General features: G+C 34.7%; 1 protein-coding gene and 1 long non-coding RNA gene across 12 annotated transcripts in view; one reads left to right on the top strand and one right to left on the bottom strand.

Moving 5' to 3' along the window:
• LOC117160744 (rho guanine nucleotide exchange factor 10) overlaps positions 1-13,360 on the top strand; it is a 46,981-nt gene that overhangs the window by 28,330 nt on the left and 5,291 nt on the right. For 5 of the 11 annotated variants that reach the window (XM_033341703.2, XM_033341701.2, XM_076624960.1 and 2 more), the window contains 2 exons: positions 12,493-12,706; positions 13,060-13,297. In XM_033341703.2, the coding sequence (XP_033197594.1) occupies positions 12,493-12,706; positions 13,060-13,297 (452 nt within the window). The other 6 variants (XM_033341711.2, XM_033341709.2, XM_076625199.1 and 3 more) reach the window with 6 other exon arrangements.
• On the bottom strand, positions 2,539-3,443 carry LOC143305138 (uncharacterized). Its single transcript, XR_013061839.1, has 3 exons — positions 3,210-3,443; positions 2,862-3,091; positions 2,539-2,777 (listed from the first exon to the last, which is right to left on the bottom strand). It is a non-coding gene; the product is annotated as an uncharacterized LOC143305138 (long non-coding RNA).

The following is a 13,360-nucleotide window of genomic DNA, read 5'->3' as shown; positions in this document are numbered from 1 at the left end:
TCAATCGCGGTGTGTGGGATGCATCTCTCGGATATTGCAGCTACCGTCTGCGCGCGTTTGTGTACGCGTCTATGTATGAGAACGGTCGTGTACCTGCAGTTTGTTGTGCATTGCCGCGTTGCACCTGCATGCTATGCCTTACCCGTTCGATGTGCCCGTTCTTATTTAAAACCAAGCGAAGCAGACGGCGACGGGATGCATTGAAGGGAACACGCAAAGAGTCGAGGGGATGCGTATATAAGTACCCAGCTTCTATTTTCGAAGAAAGGAAACAATATACCTCGCCTCGTAGGCGAAGTGCATTTACGTGGGTGTTCGATACAACGAGCATGCTTAACTGGTTCGACTGGCTTGAATTGTCTTGCAGGTTTCGAAGCATGCCGATGCATCATGCAGCCGGTGCTCGCGACATCCCGAGCACATGTGTTCGATATGTTCGCATGCATATGTATATGTGCATATACAGTTAGAGTGCGTTTAGAATGGATGCTGTTACGCATTTCGCTTATGAGTGTATTACAGCATGAATTGGGCAGAAATGATAATTTGTGTACGGGAAAATATAGTGCATACTTATACGTACGTATAAGGGAGTTATTGTATGTACGTATAATCACAAAAGTAGTCAACTGTTCGAATATTTCATATTTAATGTTCAGAATGTAATTGTTCACTGTACATTTTGGTTTGCTTTGCACATTGTACATTTGGTTTGCAAATCAGATCATCATTGTTAGAAATAAATTTCGAATTATGTTCTCCTTTTTATTCGATACATAATTTCATATAAGATATGTTGAATACCTAATATTAGATGATTTTATGATCGATTATACGTATACATTATATGATACAAAAAATGAACCTTAATAATTCATAAACACAGTATGTATTATACTATAGTTATAGAATCCCAGACTAAACATTCGATCTTTTCATTGCATCGCTTGTTAGTGCCCTAATCAGTTGGTCTTCATGTGTCTCATTCACTTTCTTCGTCACGCAATGGTATATGTTTTGATACACTTATCACGTTCTACGAATATGATGCTCGTACAGTACGATTGTTGGATGAAGACTGAACGTTGTCAACGTACAGTAATGTTTGAATATTTGGGTCACAAATTTGTCCACTACTTTTGGACACTACTTGTCTTAACAACAAATACTCAACGAGTCGCCAGTAAGTGCTTGATCTATCGTCGGTCCAAATAAATCTTAATACTTAACGAGAAACTACGATAAAAATATATATTGTATGACAAAGAAGATAAATTTTAAAAATAGCAAATAGTCGCTAGGCCAGTTTTATCGTCACACCTGCATGAGATATTTCTGTTTGTTCAAAAGTCCTTGTTTACCGAGGACTAAGCAAGAACCGATGCACCTGCTGCGTATTTCCCTTGTCCTTGCCTTTGCCGATGAAAAGAACCATCCGAATAGAGCAAGCAAATGTGAGGTTAAGAAGCAATGCTTGAAAGCAGCCAGGCAGCATGAAAAATACTTCTCCGCCGATACTACCATGCGCGTGAATCCGTAGTGCGTAATAACGTTCGAAATAGCGCCACTGTCTCCGTGGCCGTTCTAGAAATTCGACGTGACTCAAATAGCGACATAAACGTTCGCGATTCATTTTGTATATTCTTAAACCTATTAAACCGTACCAATGTAAATTGGAAAGAACTTAATTGAAGAACTACAATGATCCATTTATTGCTGAAACCATTTTAACGTAAGGTAAAACGTGTTTGAACAAAAGTCCCTTATATGTTATATTGAAGCACTTTCATGTGTCCACTCGTTTCCTCGTGTATGCGTCGCAATCTTACGCGTTCCATAATCGCCTCATATCAATGCAAAGAATTAAGAAAATAGATTAGGAGCGTAAGTGATAAAATGTATAGTCTCTCACCCTACTGTTCCACTAACAACTAACAAGTAAGTGTGTGAATTATTCACACTCGTACGAATCTCTGCGGATATACATCCCACACAAACGAAGATAAACGACAGACAGGATATCGATAACCATGATTTCGTAACATCTGAAAAATCAGGTCAAGCTAGTCGATGCGTGTTATACATTTCATGTAATGGTCCCGTTTTAGGACCGATTTGGACGATTTAAGAAATTTTAGCATTTTATTATTGATTTAGCATTATTATACCACGACCATGACCTACTCTGATTCATAATATCATGCGAAAGATCACTATGGTGACATACTCTTCCTGATACGAAATTTTGTTTCTGTTTACGAATAATTTTTTTGATGAAAACGATTTTGACGGAAAATTGGCGAAATGACTTACGATAGTGTGAGTAATCTATTGAGTCCACCACGTGACTGTAATCAATCGCTTAAGTGACCCACGCCTCCTGCAACGAATCGACTATAGGTGACCCACGCTGTTCGTGGCTAATTGCTTGCGTGACCCGTATTGTAAATCGTTCATGAGATTTATGGTCTACCTTTTCTATAATTTACTTGCAAAATATAGTACGATCTATATTGAAACTAATTCATATTGGTTGCGTAAAATTTATTTCAAGAAGGTACAATCTGTTGGTCGATAAAGTAGATTCCCCTAGAATCGATCAAAATTTTTCTACTAGACCACAGTGATTCAAGAGTGATTCGCGGGTAGTCCGCGATCGCGCAATGATATTATGAATCATCGGCAACAAATCGATCGGATCACACAGTAACGCGACGTTTCGATTATTCACTCTACCTTTTTTATTTCATCAATATCGTTTTGTAAATTCTGAGTATCTGTAAAAAATTTGTATGTTTGATCGAATAGATGCAGTTCAGCATATGCAAATCACTGTATCGCGATATCATCGTATGACTAACCTTATACGTATATGCGTAGCTTCCTTTTGCGTATCCGCTTGTACATCTGCTTTTTATATATATATGACATAGTGAATAGACATACTATATAACATACTAGTACTTCGTGAGTGATTTTATCGAAATCATATTTCATTTTCGGCCCATTTAACTTCCTTTTCAGAATGCTCGTGAAATTCAAAATAATTATAGTATGTTGTACAACAGGGTTCACTATACATTATTGATTCCTACATATTATATAATTCGGTTGATCATTGTGTTATCGTTTTTGAAGAATAAATTGAAGAAATTAACCTGTTTTAATCATTATTTAAAGAAGAAAATGAAAAAAGAGAAATTGCTTACGAGAAAAAACTATATCCAACAATACGATCAACTAACAGATTTCACTATATTTTTACAAAACTATTTAAATTCATTCGATCTGATCACAAATGATCACATGCAAACTGTATTATTCACATATTGTAGCAATAAGGTTAACCGACCAAAAATAAAAATTATCAAATCGATTTTCCAGGAATGAAATTATCAAATTAACAAAAACAAAATTTTGCTCCTTACTCAACCTTTCAGTAACTCGATGATATAAAGCGTTGAACCGATCGCGATTGGAGTAATGCCCGACATCTCTCCCCCCCTCCCCCTGCACTATGCTTGTGTGACGCTAAAGATTCATTTCCACCCCGTCGTCGAAACGATCGAAGGAATAGACCGTGACGTTACACTGGGGCCGGTTGACGCGCAGATGAGACGCGTGAAACGCATGCGCTCGCGCTATCGCGTGCATCGCGCGAGACATGCTCGCTCGTCCCTCTGTCTCCGTTCCGCGAGAGCGTACGCGTGGGCCGTTCGCGACGGAGGAACGAACGACGCGCGACTCGCGAGGAAATAGTGTCGATCGTAAGCTCCGGCCTGACGGTCGCGTTTCTTTCTATGATCAAATCCTTCCTGTGTTTACATCCGTGTGCGAGAAGTAAAAAACTGACGTTCAATTTCCTGCTGGAGTCGATTGTTCTAAATTATCAAATTATATTCAAGTGTTTTTTAAAAGTAATTTGGAATTTGCGCTTTTTTAGATTGCGACGTTGTGTAACAAATATATTTATATTGGTGTAAATTTGTTATCTTAGTAACTTGTTTTTTTTTGGTAACGTGGTAATGTGGTAACGTTTTAGTAACGTTGGTGGTCTTTAATGTTGAATAAGAAGGGTATGTTTAATACAACATTTCGAGAGTACGAGTTCTGAGAGCAAGATCTAGCATCGACTTCGAAGCCCCATTTTGTTGAAGTGAGGCTGGTTAGTAGATTAGCTAGGCCGCAAACGGGATGCTTTTCTGATTGTGTGGGTGTGTGGGAAGCATGCATTATGGTTGAATGTCGAATTGGTTGCATTGAATCGCGTGCTGAATTGACTCCGCGTGAGGATTCGGAGGGTAATTAAGGATTATTGTTTTGTTGACTTTTATGTGTTATGAGAACTCTGGATTATTATACTTGTTTTTGCTAGGTGAATGTTAGATGAAATCTCTAATGCGAACAGAAAAATTCGGTAAAATCTCTGATACCGTCAAATAATCGCTAAATTTATATCTCTATGTATATCAATTCATGAATTAATTTTTTCAATTAAATTAGTTTACAGTACATTATTAAACATTAATAATAAATATTGAATATTATACTTATCCCAGGAATAAATACAAATATTATCAATTTTTCCAATGTTGAATAGGATAAAAACAAAGGAATACTATTTGCAAGAAAGTATCCGTGCCCCCAGGGCCAATCCACTTGTTAACGTTCTGTAAAGTTCGCGCTCCAACGACGTGGTATTGTATGGACACAATTGGACGTTCGTATATGTCCATATATTTAAACATGAAAAGGGCACGGGTGGATAGGTCTGATAGGAAAAAGAACAACGGAGAAACTGTTGATTGTGTTATATTAAGTTGGACAGAGTTATATTTATTTTGTCAATTTCAGAAAATAGAACTCGCCAGCTTTGACTGATAGATAAATCTTGTGGAGCAAACCAATAGCTCGTCCGCGGATACACAGAATGTTTTAGCTTAGGCAAAGCTTAGAAAAAAGGTAAAGGTAGAAGCTTAGGTAAAAATTTTGGACCTAAATTGTATATATCAAAATAAATACCACGTAGTGACAGAAAAAGAATTAAAACATACTAATCCCATATAACATCTCAACAGGAACACATTTAATAGTTTACATAAATTTATAAGTTTTTATATAAGTTTATACAAATTTTCTTTCTTGTTTTGGGATAGAATTTATACTTAAATTGCTGTTCATTTTTTTTAAATACCAAATTTTTTGTGTATTATAACTTACTCTTCTATTGTTCTAAAAATTGTTTCCATACTCCGCGAAGTAGTCAAGTTCGTTCGCGTGAAATTATCGACCTTAAAGAGATTCTTTCTCCGTAACAAAGATTCTGAAGCTTTTAAAGGATTACTTTATCTCTGCCACGGTTTATGAGTACCGACTTAGAGAGGAAACTCCGCTCGTTTTCTTCATGTCATGGGCATCATTTCGAATTCGTTTAAGTTTAAGATGTAAGAAAATCGAGGAATATTTTTCTTTCTCCTGTAAAAGAACACGTGCTCTCGTAGCTGGTGTGCATGCACGCGCTAGATAAATACGTTTGTACTCTGTGTGTTCACTCGTGCGTGGCCAGGCCGCGTGGGTGGACGATGGTACGTTTTCAAACATTTTCGTTTCGTGAAAGTCCGCGTTGCGACACCGGCGCTTGAAAAAATAAGTCGAGTGTTCGGTGAATCGAGAAAACAAGTCATTCTTCGGCTGCGCAGTTCCTCACGAAGAGCGAAGTAACATTGTTGGCAGCCGTTTCCGTTTGCTTGTCATGAAAATGGTAAAGACTCTTTTATAATTATTTCTGTTGATGATGTTACATTGTGTGATCTTGGGATCATTAATGACGGTTATTAGCTTTTGCGATGTCTTCTTTCTTCTTTCTTCTTTGGGAACTTTAGTCTCATTGATAAAAATTGAAATTCCAATGCATAATTTTTTAAGTTGCATAGCTGTTTCCGTTTAATTGACGTTTACATAAAACTTTTAAATACGAAATTGTTAAATCACGCAGACCCTTTTTTTTATTGATTAGTTTCTGTTGATAATTTTCTGAGATCTATTAAAGTAAGGATCGGATGTAAGATCCCACGAAAATCACAATTATCGACACAGAGCATATCTAACATTCGAAGCTTTATTGATCATAGCACAATGAAAAAGTAATAAAATGGTTCTTAATTGTACTTAACTATCGTGCAATAATAGGGTATGAACTAGTACCAATATCTAGCGACGTGGAAACGATCAACTATGTTTTAAAGAGTCGCTAAATTGCCGGTTGTTCCTCTTATTATTGAACATAATTTTCTTGATCGTTGCATACGATGCATGGTGGCGCGATAATCGACTTCCTGCGCACGAGTAAACGCAAGGGGTGTCCCGACCGGTCGTGTTTATCTCCGAAGACAGTAATGATCGAGTCTACCAATGGTAGCGATCCATGATTTATCCTTTAAGCCTCGGATCTAGCAGTTGTCGTTTTTCATTCTTCGAACAGCCTGTTCAAAGAGCATCGATGCATTGTTTCTCTCGCCTCACTGATGGTTGATAAATCTTACGACAAAGTACACGCATATATACTTATACTATCAGTCAAAAGTTTAGAGTCACTTATTTGATATTTGAAGGAGAACTAAAGAGAATGTTTATAAATTAAAATTTCAAATAATTAAATTCTCAATTATGTATATCTTATTCTAGTACATAAAATTAGAGCAAAAAAAAAAAGATTATTGCCATGTCTTTGTTTTTCTATTTAAATCAGAGAAGGTATTTTTTATATGGAGTATTAAATACAATAGAAGAAAATTCTGTATAATGAACCTAATAAAGATAAAAAACACTAAACTATACTTAACTATTTTTAACCTTGTTTTCAATCGTGCTTTCATAAATCGTGAATATAGAAGTGAACCAACATTTTTTAGAGTTAGTGTGATACATGTGTATGCGCATGCGCATGCGCGCGTGTACTTTATGATACCAACGGAGAACCCGTACAATTTTGTACTGATCTTATCTAAACTGTGAGGGTGTGCAAACCGAAATTATCACTGAAACGTTTTAATCTCAAGAGAATAATGCACTCGTTCAAGGAGAGCCGTCAGAAAGTCGTGAAAAATCGCAGGTTCAAGTTTTGGTAAATTTTCGTTCGTGAAATCTTCGAATGAATTTTTCATATTGTATCGGTGATCGAAATTTATATGTTTTCGCATTTATATTTATATTAGATTTACTGAAATTTCGGTTTAATATACTCATTTGTTTTTGTGTTTTTCGATTCATGCGAGATACTCGGGTCGTAAAAGCAAGAGCCTGTACGTATGTCAGTCTCTCGAGGTCAAACTGACGTGTCGAGCAAGCATTCTGAATGCGTTATGTGTCGTTCGTGGCGGTTTCCTGTTCGCGAGAAGAAAGGATATGGCGTAAAGATCGCGTCCTTTTTGTCTATGATGTTTTTATCCTTGAACATTTAACCTTCTTTCGTTGCACGACCTGGAGCGACGTTGTCTGTATGTATTTAGGCTGCTTCTCTTTCTTCTGAATCATTTTTTGTAAAAACCGAGACAACAACGCAGCTGCATACACGGCGACTGAGATAAGTCACCATCTCGTTATTCCAAGGGTCAGCGTATCTCTAATTACATTAAGGAGAAGGATTTAAGGTTAGAATTAGGACTAAGATTAAGGTTAGGATTTCCAGAAGAGAAGAATTTGGTTTCATTTTTCTTCTTTTTATTTCGTCATTTTAGAATATATAATTTTGGAATAAAATATTAACCTGTTAATGATGTTATTCCTTAATTATTCCTGGAAACTTGTATAATTGCAGAATTAAAAGCGGATAGAGATAAAATAATTCCAGTTAGCTCTACTTTAGTCTTTGTAAATGTCAATGCTATAAATAAATTATAATAATTATACTGTACGTATGAATAGTAAGTAAGATTTAATCTGATAAATGTGTTATTAGAGCAGAAAAAGATGATTAAACTCGTGCACCCGTTACAAGCGACATATAACACAAGATCATTTTACCTATCTCCGTCTTCGCCATTTACAGAAATGTGACGCAATGCTGCGTCGTATGCTTTAACAATTACACCGTTGATATACCTTCGGAGATCGCATCATTCGTTGGTAAACGTGATTCGTATGCATCATCATGTTTAATAACATCATGTTACGCGCTAGACACAGCTTTTTCATAAAAATCATACAATAAATGTTAAACCCATTGTTATTCTCAGGTCTAGACGATCCAAAATGAATGTTAGATATTAATAGATATTATTATATTTGGTTTTAGTGTTCAGTACACATTACAACAATTTATTAACTAATTATACCAATAAACTAACAAGTTACAGATTGTAAGTTACAGACTTCTTTCTATATTTTTATAACGTTGCATAGAATAGGGTAATGTGAGGATTTGTAATTTGTACAATTTCATTTGTTTTATTGTTAATAAATTGAAAATTTATTAGTGCTAGTAATTTATAACTTGTGACTTCTACAATTTTACTAGTAATATTAACACAAGTGTGTAAGAGTGCACTGAAGAGATGATCGTGAAAAAATGAGGAAAATAGCAAGGTGAAACATAATTTGTGACCATCACGACAACTTTATTCGAAGAACGATCTTGTCGAATAACTAGAAAATTTATACGTATTCCCATTGTCATAATAGGTTATGATCGCGGATGATATAGAAAACAAGTGTAAACTGCCGGTAAAACGATTACGATTGTACAGGGTGGCCTTGAACATGACACTGCGCATTTTTCCTTGAATCGCTCGGTCTTATTGGCAAAGAACGATCTCTCCTTAGAAATCGAGCTTAATCTATTGCAATATTCATACTGGATTGAAAGTTTGAAATGTTTGACGAACAGATGCACACGCGCGGACAGGTTATGTATGTTGAATTATGTAATGAACATTCTTCATGAATATCCAGTGGCTGATCCATTAAGATACAAGATCCAAGGTTATGGGAATATCGATAAAAATATAGCATATATTGACGCTGCAACTGTAACAAGTTTAATCGAAAGTGCTACGTAACCTATGCTTCTCCCTATACTTATACTTAACCTATGCTTCTCCCTATACTTGTACCTAACCTATGCTTCTTCTTATACTTAAATAGAATTTAATACAAAGCATGTATTTTTGTATATTTTTATTAATCTTTTATGATCCATCTGATTATTTTTTAAATGTAAAGATAACTATACTACCTACACTATATAATTACTTAAATTTAATACTCGTAGCGAATTTATTGACATATTGTTATGTAGTGAACATAATCGCCGTTATTACTGGTGTTTATCAAATGAACATGACCACGTACTAAGTGTGCGTCGAAATCTAGTGAGGTTAATAGGTGAAACATTAAGTGAATATCAGTAGTCACTGGTGCGTTGGTCGTACAGCTCTTTAGGGAATGATAAACAGTCTCTTCATGCATGCATGACGCGTCGTTTGACATTAGGGAGGAATTTATAAGAGCTCGGTAGTATTATTTGCAATATTATGTGGTATTCATTTATATTATTCACTGAATATTAACTACAATATTAATTCAATAAGGAATTTGAATAGAAGGGATCTTAAAGATATACAGAACCTTCTTTTACTTACTAAAATAATTTTTTCCACAGGGAGATATTATAAGATAAAATATATAAATCCATTGTAAGATATTGACATCTTTTGAACTTGAACTTAGATCTTTTCCTTGACAATTAGAGTGTACCGTGTATGATGCTGAGACTGTCCCTTGTACGGAAGTGGTAGGTTCCACGCGTTGTTGGTTTTATTGGGTCTTCCGGTGCGCGTGCTGTGCTCAAGTTACTTTGGTGTTAACATCAGGGTGACTATATGGTTAACGCAAGTCGTTTTGCGTTTAGTACGCTCTTTCCCACATTTATAAACGAAGCGTAAATATTTTCGCATGTTTGGGTGGTTTTAATCGAATTTAATTTAAACTTCTGTTACGTTTGTTTTTCTCAAGTATTTGATACTTAAAAAAAAAACACGCAAAATCTGTGAACGAAGTTGTCTCAAGTTTCTTAGAAATAAAAATATTTTTCAAATATTTTCTTTTACATATCATCCATTGATAATCAAGATATATTTCCTCTTATTCATTATGTACACATGCGCTACTTAATAAGTTACGAATTTAGAATAATGAACTTAATATTTATGAAATGATTTGTACGAATAAAAATATCATAGAGAAAATATTCGAGATGAAGCGTGTGAGAGAGTAGGTTTAAAGCCTTGCCTGACTGACTTTATACTAGGAAAGGTAAACATTGGCCATTGTCTACGCTTGTCTCTAAAACGTGGGAACGAGTCAAGTGTTTAATTCGAATGATTGCTGACCGGACAAACGCGGTCCACGCAAAGCTCATAAATGACGTTAGAATTAAATGATCGAGCACATCGCTCCATATGTATACATACATTTTGACATTGCAAGTGAAAGTGTTCTTCATAAGAAAAGGATTAACAAGATAACTTCTTATTATGTTTTGTGTTATTATTTCTAGGATTTACGCAATACGCAAAAATATGTAAAATATAGTACTTATTATGCTATTTAATAAAAGAAACAAAATCTTTATTTAGGTTTCATCTTTTTAATTATTTTCATAAAAATATGAATTTGACCAAATTGATCCGCAGTCTAATTATTAACCTTCAAGTTTTTCGTGGCAGTTGCTCCTAAAATTTCAGGTAATTTGCTCTAGTATGTTTCCTACTATTACCATAAGAGCAAATAACTCTAATTCGTGTTCTGTTTATATACTCAAAGGTTCATCGTCTACATATTATTGTCTGTTATCTATCGAACTTTATATACTCTAATTACGATATTATTATAATTATTTATTTCTTGTATTAGGAGAAATATTTATCTCGTTTAACAAAAATGCACAACGCAACTAAATAGTGAGCGAAACCGTGACCTTCAGGGTAATAAAGGTTATCTATATCTCTTAGCTGCTTCGTGTTCGAACAATAATACCTCTTTTAGCAAATTCACAGTACACGACGAGTAAAAATCAACTATGCATGAAATGACTAAACCAATATCATGACTTTAAAGAAATGACTCAAGTGAACTACCCTTATCTTCGTTTATACTGTTTCTAACATGTTTAGAGCAAGTTTAAAGGTTTTCATATGATACGAGTCCAAAGCGTTTGGTGTTCTTCCATTAGTAAATCGCAAATATTTGGAAAACTATTAGGATAAAGAGAAATATTGCCAACAGTGCAAGTTTAATAAATTGATTAAAAAAAAAGAACATTATGGTCTACTAGAAATATTTATGTAAATTTGTCAACATTTATAAAAATAGTAATTTGTATAAAAATTCACGATCTCTACATTCCCGTTCATTGGTATACATTAAGTAACTTAAAAAATGAGGAAATGAAGATAATAGGTGCGATATGTAATCGATAATGAAGGTTTTATCCACTTTCGAAGAGGAGTGATCAAATCCAGAACGATTGACACATATTGTATAAATAGAGGCTGTCGTCACACGTTTCACAAAAATGTAGTTAGTATTAAGAGGCGTATGGAAATGAGTTGTCTTGATCTCGAGAAGGTTGTTGTTTAGCGAACGTTCTTACGAAACTTATGTTGCCTTAAACACTAGATTTGTAATACCATTTCTTTTTCGTTTCGCTAACTGTAAAGTTACTTTCTTCTTGAAAATGTAGTATTAAATAAATGTAGTGTTCAAGTTGGAATAACACATTGATGTCTTTTATGACTACTCTATATTGCAAAATAATTACAAATAAAAAGTTTTTTCAACATTTTTTAAATTACATACTTGTATTTTATTGAATTTTTTACATACTTAAATTATATGAAAATCGCGCTATGTGCCATTTTAGGATAAAAGTCTTTTGACCATAGTAGTAGAAGTGTTTGAATATTGGGATCAGCTTCGACTTAATTACGAAGGCATCATACCCATTGAACTAGAAACAATGCCTACACAACTAATGGTGTCTAACAAATAGAAGAGAGCAAAGTACACAGAGAATAAACGCCCTACTTTTAGTTGGAACTATTTATCTTTTAAGGAAAATTCTTTGATAATATTATTTCCTGAACTTTGTTCGATACACGGAAATAATTTGGAAGATTCGTATTTATAAAAACTTTGGAATAATTGAGAACTTACGGGAATCGGTTAATACTCTTCGCCATCTAGCTGTGGATGCGGAAACTAACTAAAGAAAATTCTATGATGATAATAATTAAATTTTTGGTAAAAACAAACAAAAAAGAGAGACGGTATTCAATGTAATTATTGCCTTTTGTTGATTAATTATATGAATAAGGTCGTAATAAAAGGGATGAATCTGGATGTTCTTATTAATGATAATTTAATTATTAATAATTTTCATTATGGCGCTTAAGTTATAATAATTTGAGACTAACATGTGTCATTTCATTATAGATGAACCACGCTCAAGGTGTAGATCATGGGATGACGTAGGACCGACTAAAATGGAAACTGTCGGCCAAACGCACAGACAACATCATCCCTCCTTAGAGGCAACTAGGTCCAATACGTCGACACAGTCGGCTAGAAGCGAGGACTCTTGGTGCTCAGCATCGGATCATGACCTTTCCTCGGACGACGAAAGTGAGAAGAGTAATATCAGTATTAAGTAAGCACCAATTTCATCGGATAATTTTTAATAATAAATAATAGCTACAAATAACTAGATTTGATGTCATTTATTGATATCCAATAAATAAAAGTTTCCTAATATCTAAAAAAAGAGATACCGATTTTCCATAATACATAATTTAAATATTTTTATGAAATTTAAACTTTTTCATTTAATATCTTTTTTCAAATTGTCATTAAAGAGAGGAAGAAACCTAATGATTTGAATCAGTTCATCAATACAATTGTTGTTGGTTCAGCGAATCAATCATTGGTCTGCTATTTCTTCCCACACTGGCATCCTCCTGAGGGCGTTTATAATTAATCGGAACAATTGTTAATTCTCCATAGAAGCAATTGCCAATTGAGGAATACGTTGCACAAGGCAAGGACGCTGTGTGACAAGTGGAGGCCACAAAATATGCGAGTGAACAATGCTGACCCATTGGATTCGCCCGGAAACCATGGAAGACTATCTAGATGGTTCAGTATCCGGAGAGGATCGACACAACAATATGATGTGGATTCCTCCGACACGGTATCCCTTACCAGTCCCATCAAAACACCTCAAATGCCGCAACTTTGTGAAGTAATTATCTAGAAGATTAATATCTTAAATAAGGAATTATTTCGTACCTTAATAATGAAAACG

This window comes from Bombus vancouverensis, chromosome 1 (assembly GCF_051014615.1).
Source record: "Bombus vancouverensis nearcticus chromosome 1, iyBomVanc1_principal, whole genome shotgun sequence".
Lineage (NCBI taxonomy): Eukaryota > Metazoa > Arthropoda > Insecta > Hymenoptera > Apidae > Bombus > Bombus vancouverensis.
The sequence above is the reverse complement of the archived record's forward strand: the minus strand, read 5'-3'. Positions and strand labels throughout refer to the sequence as shown.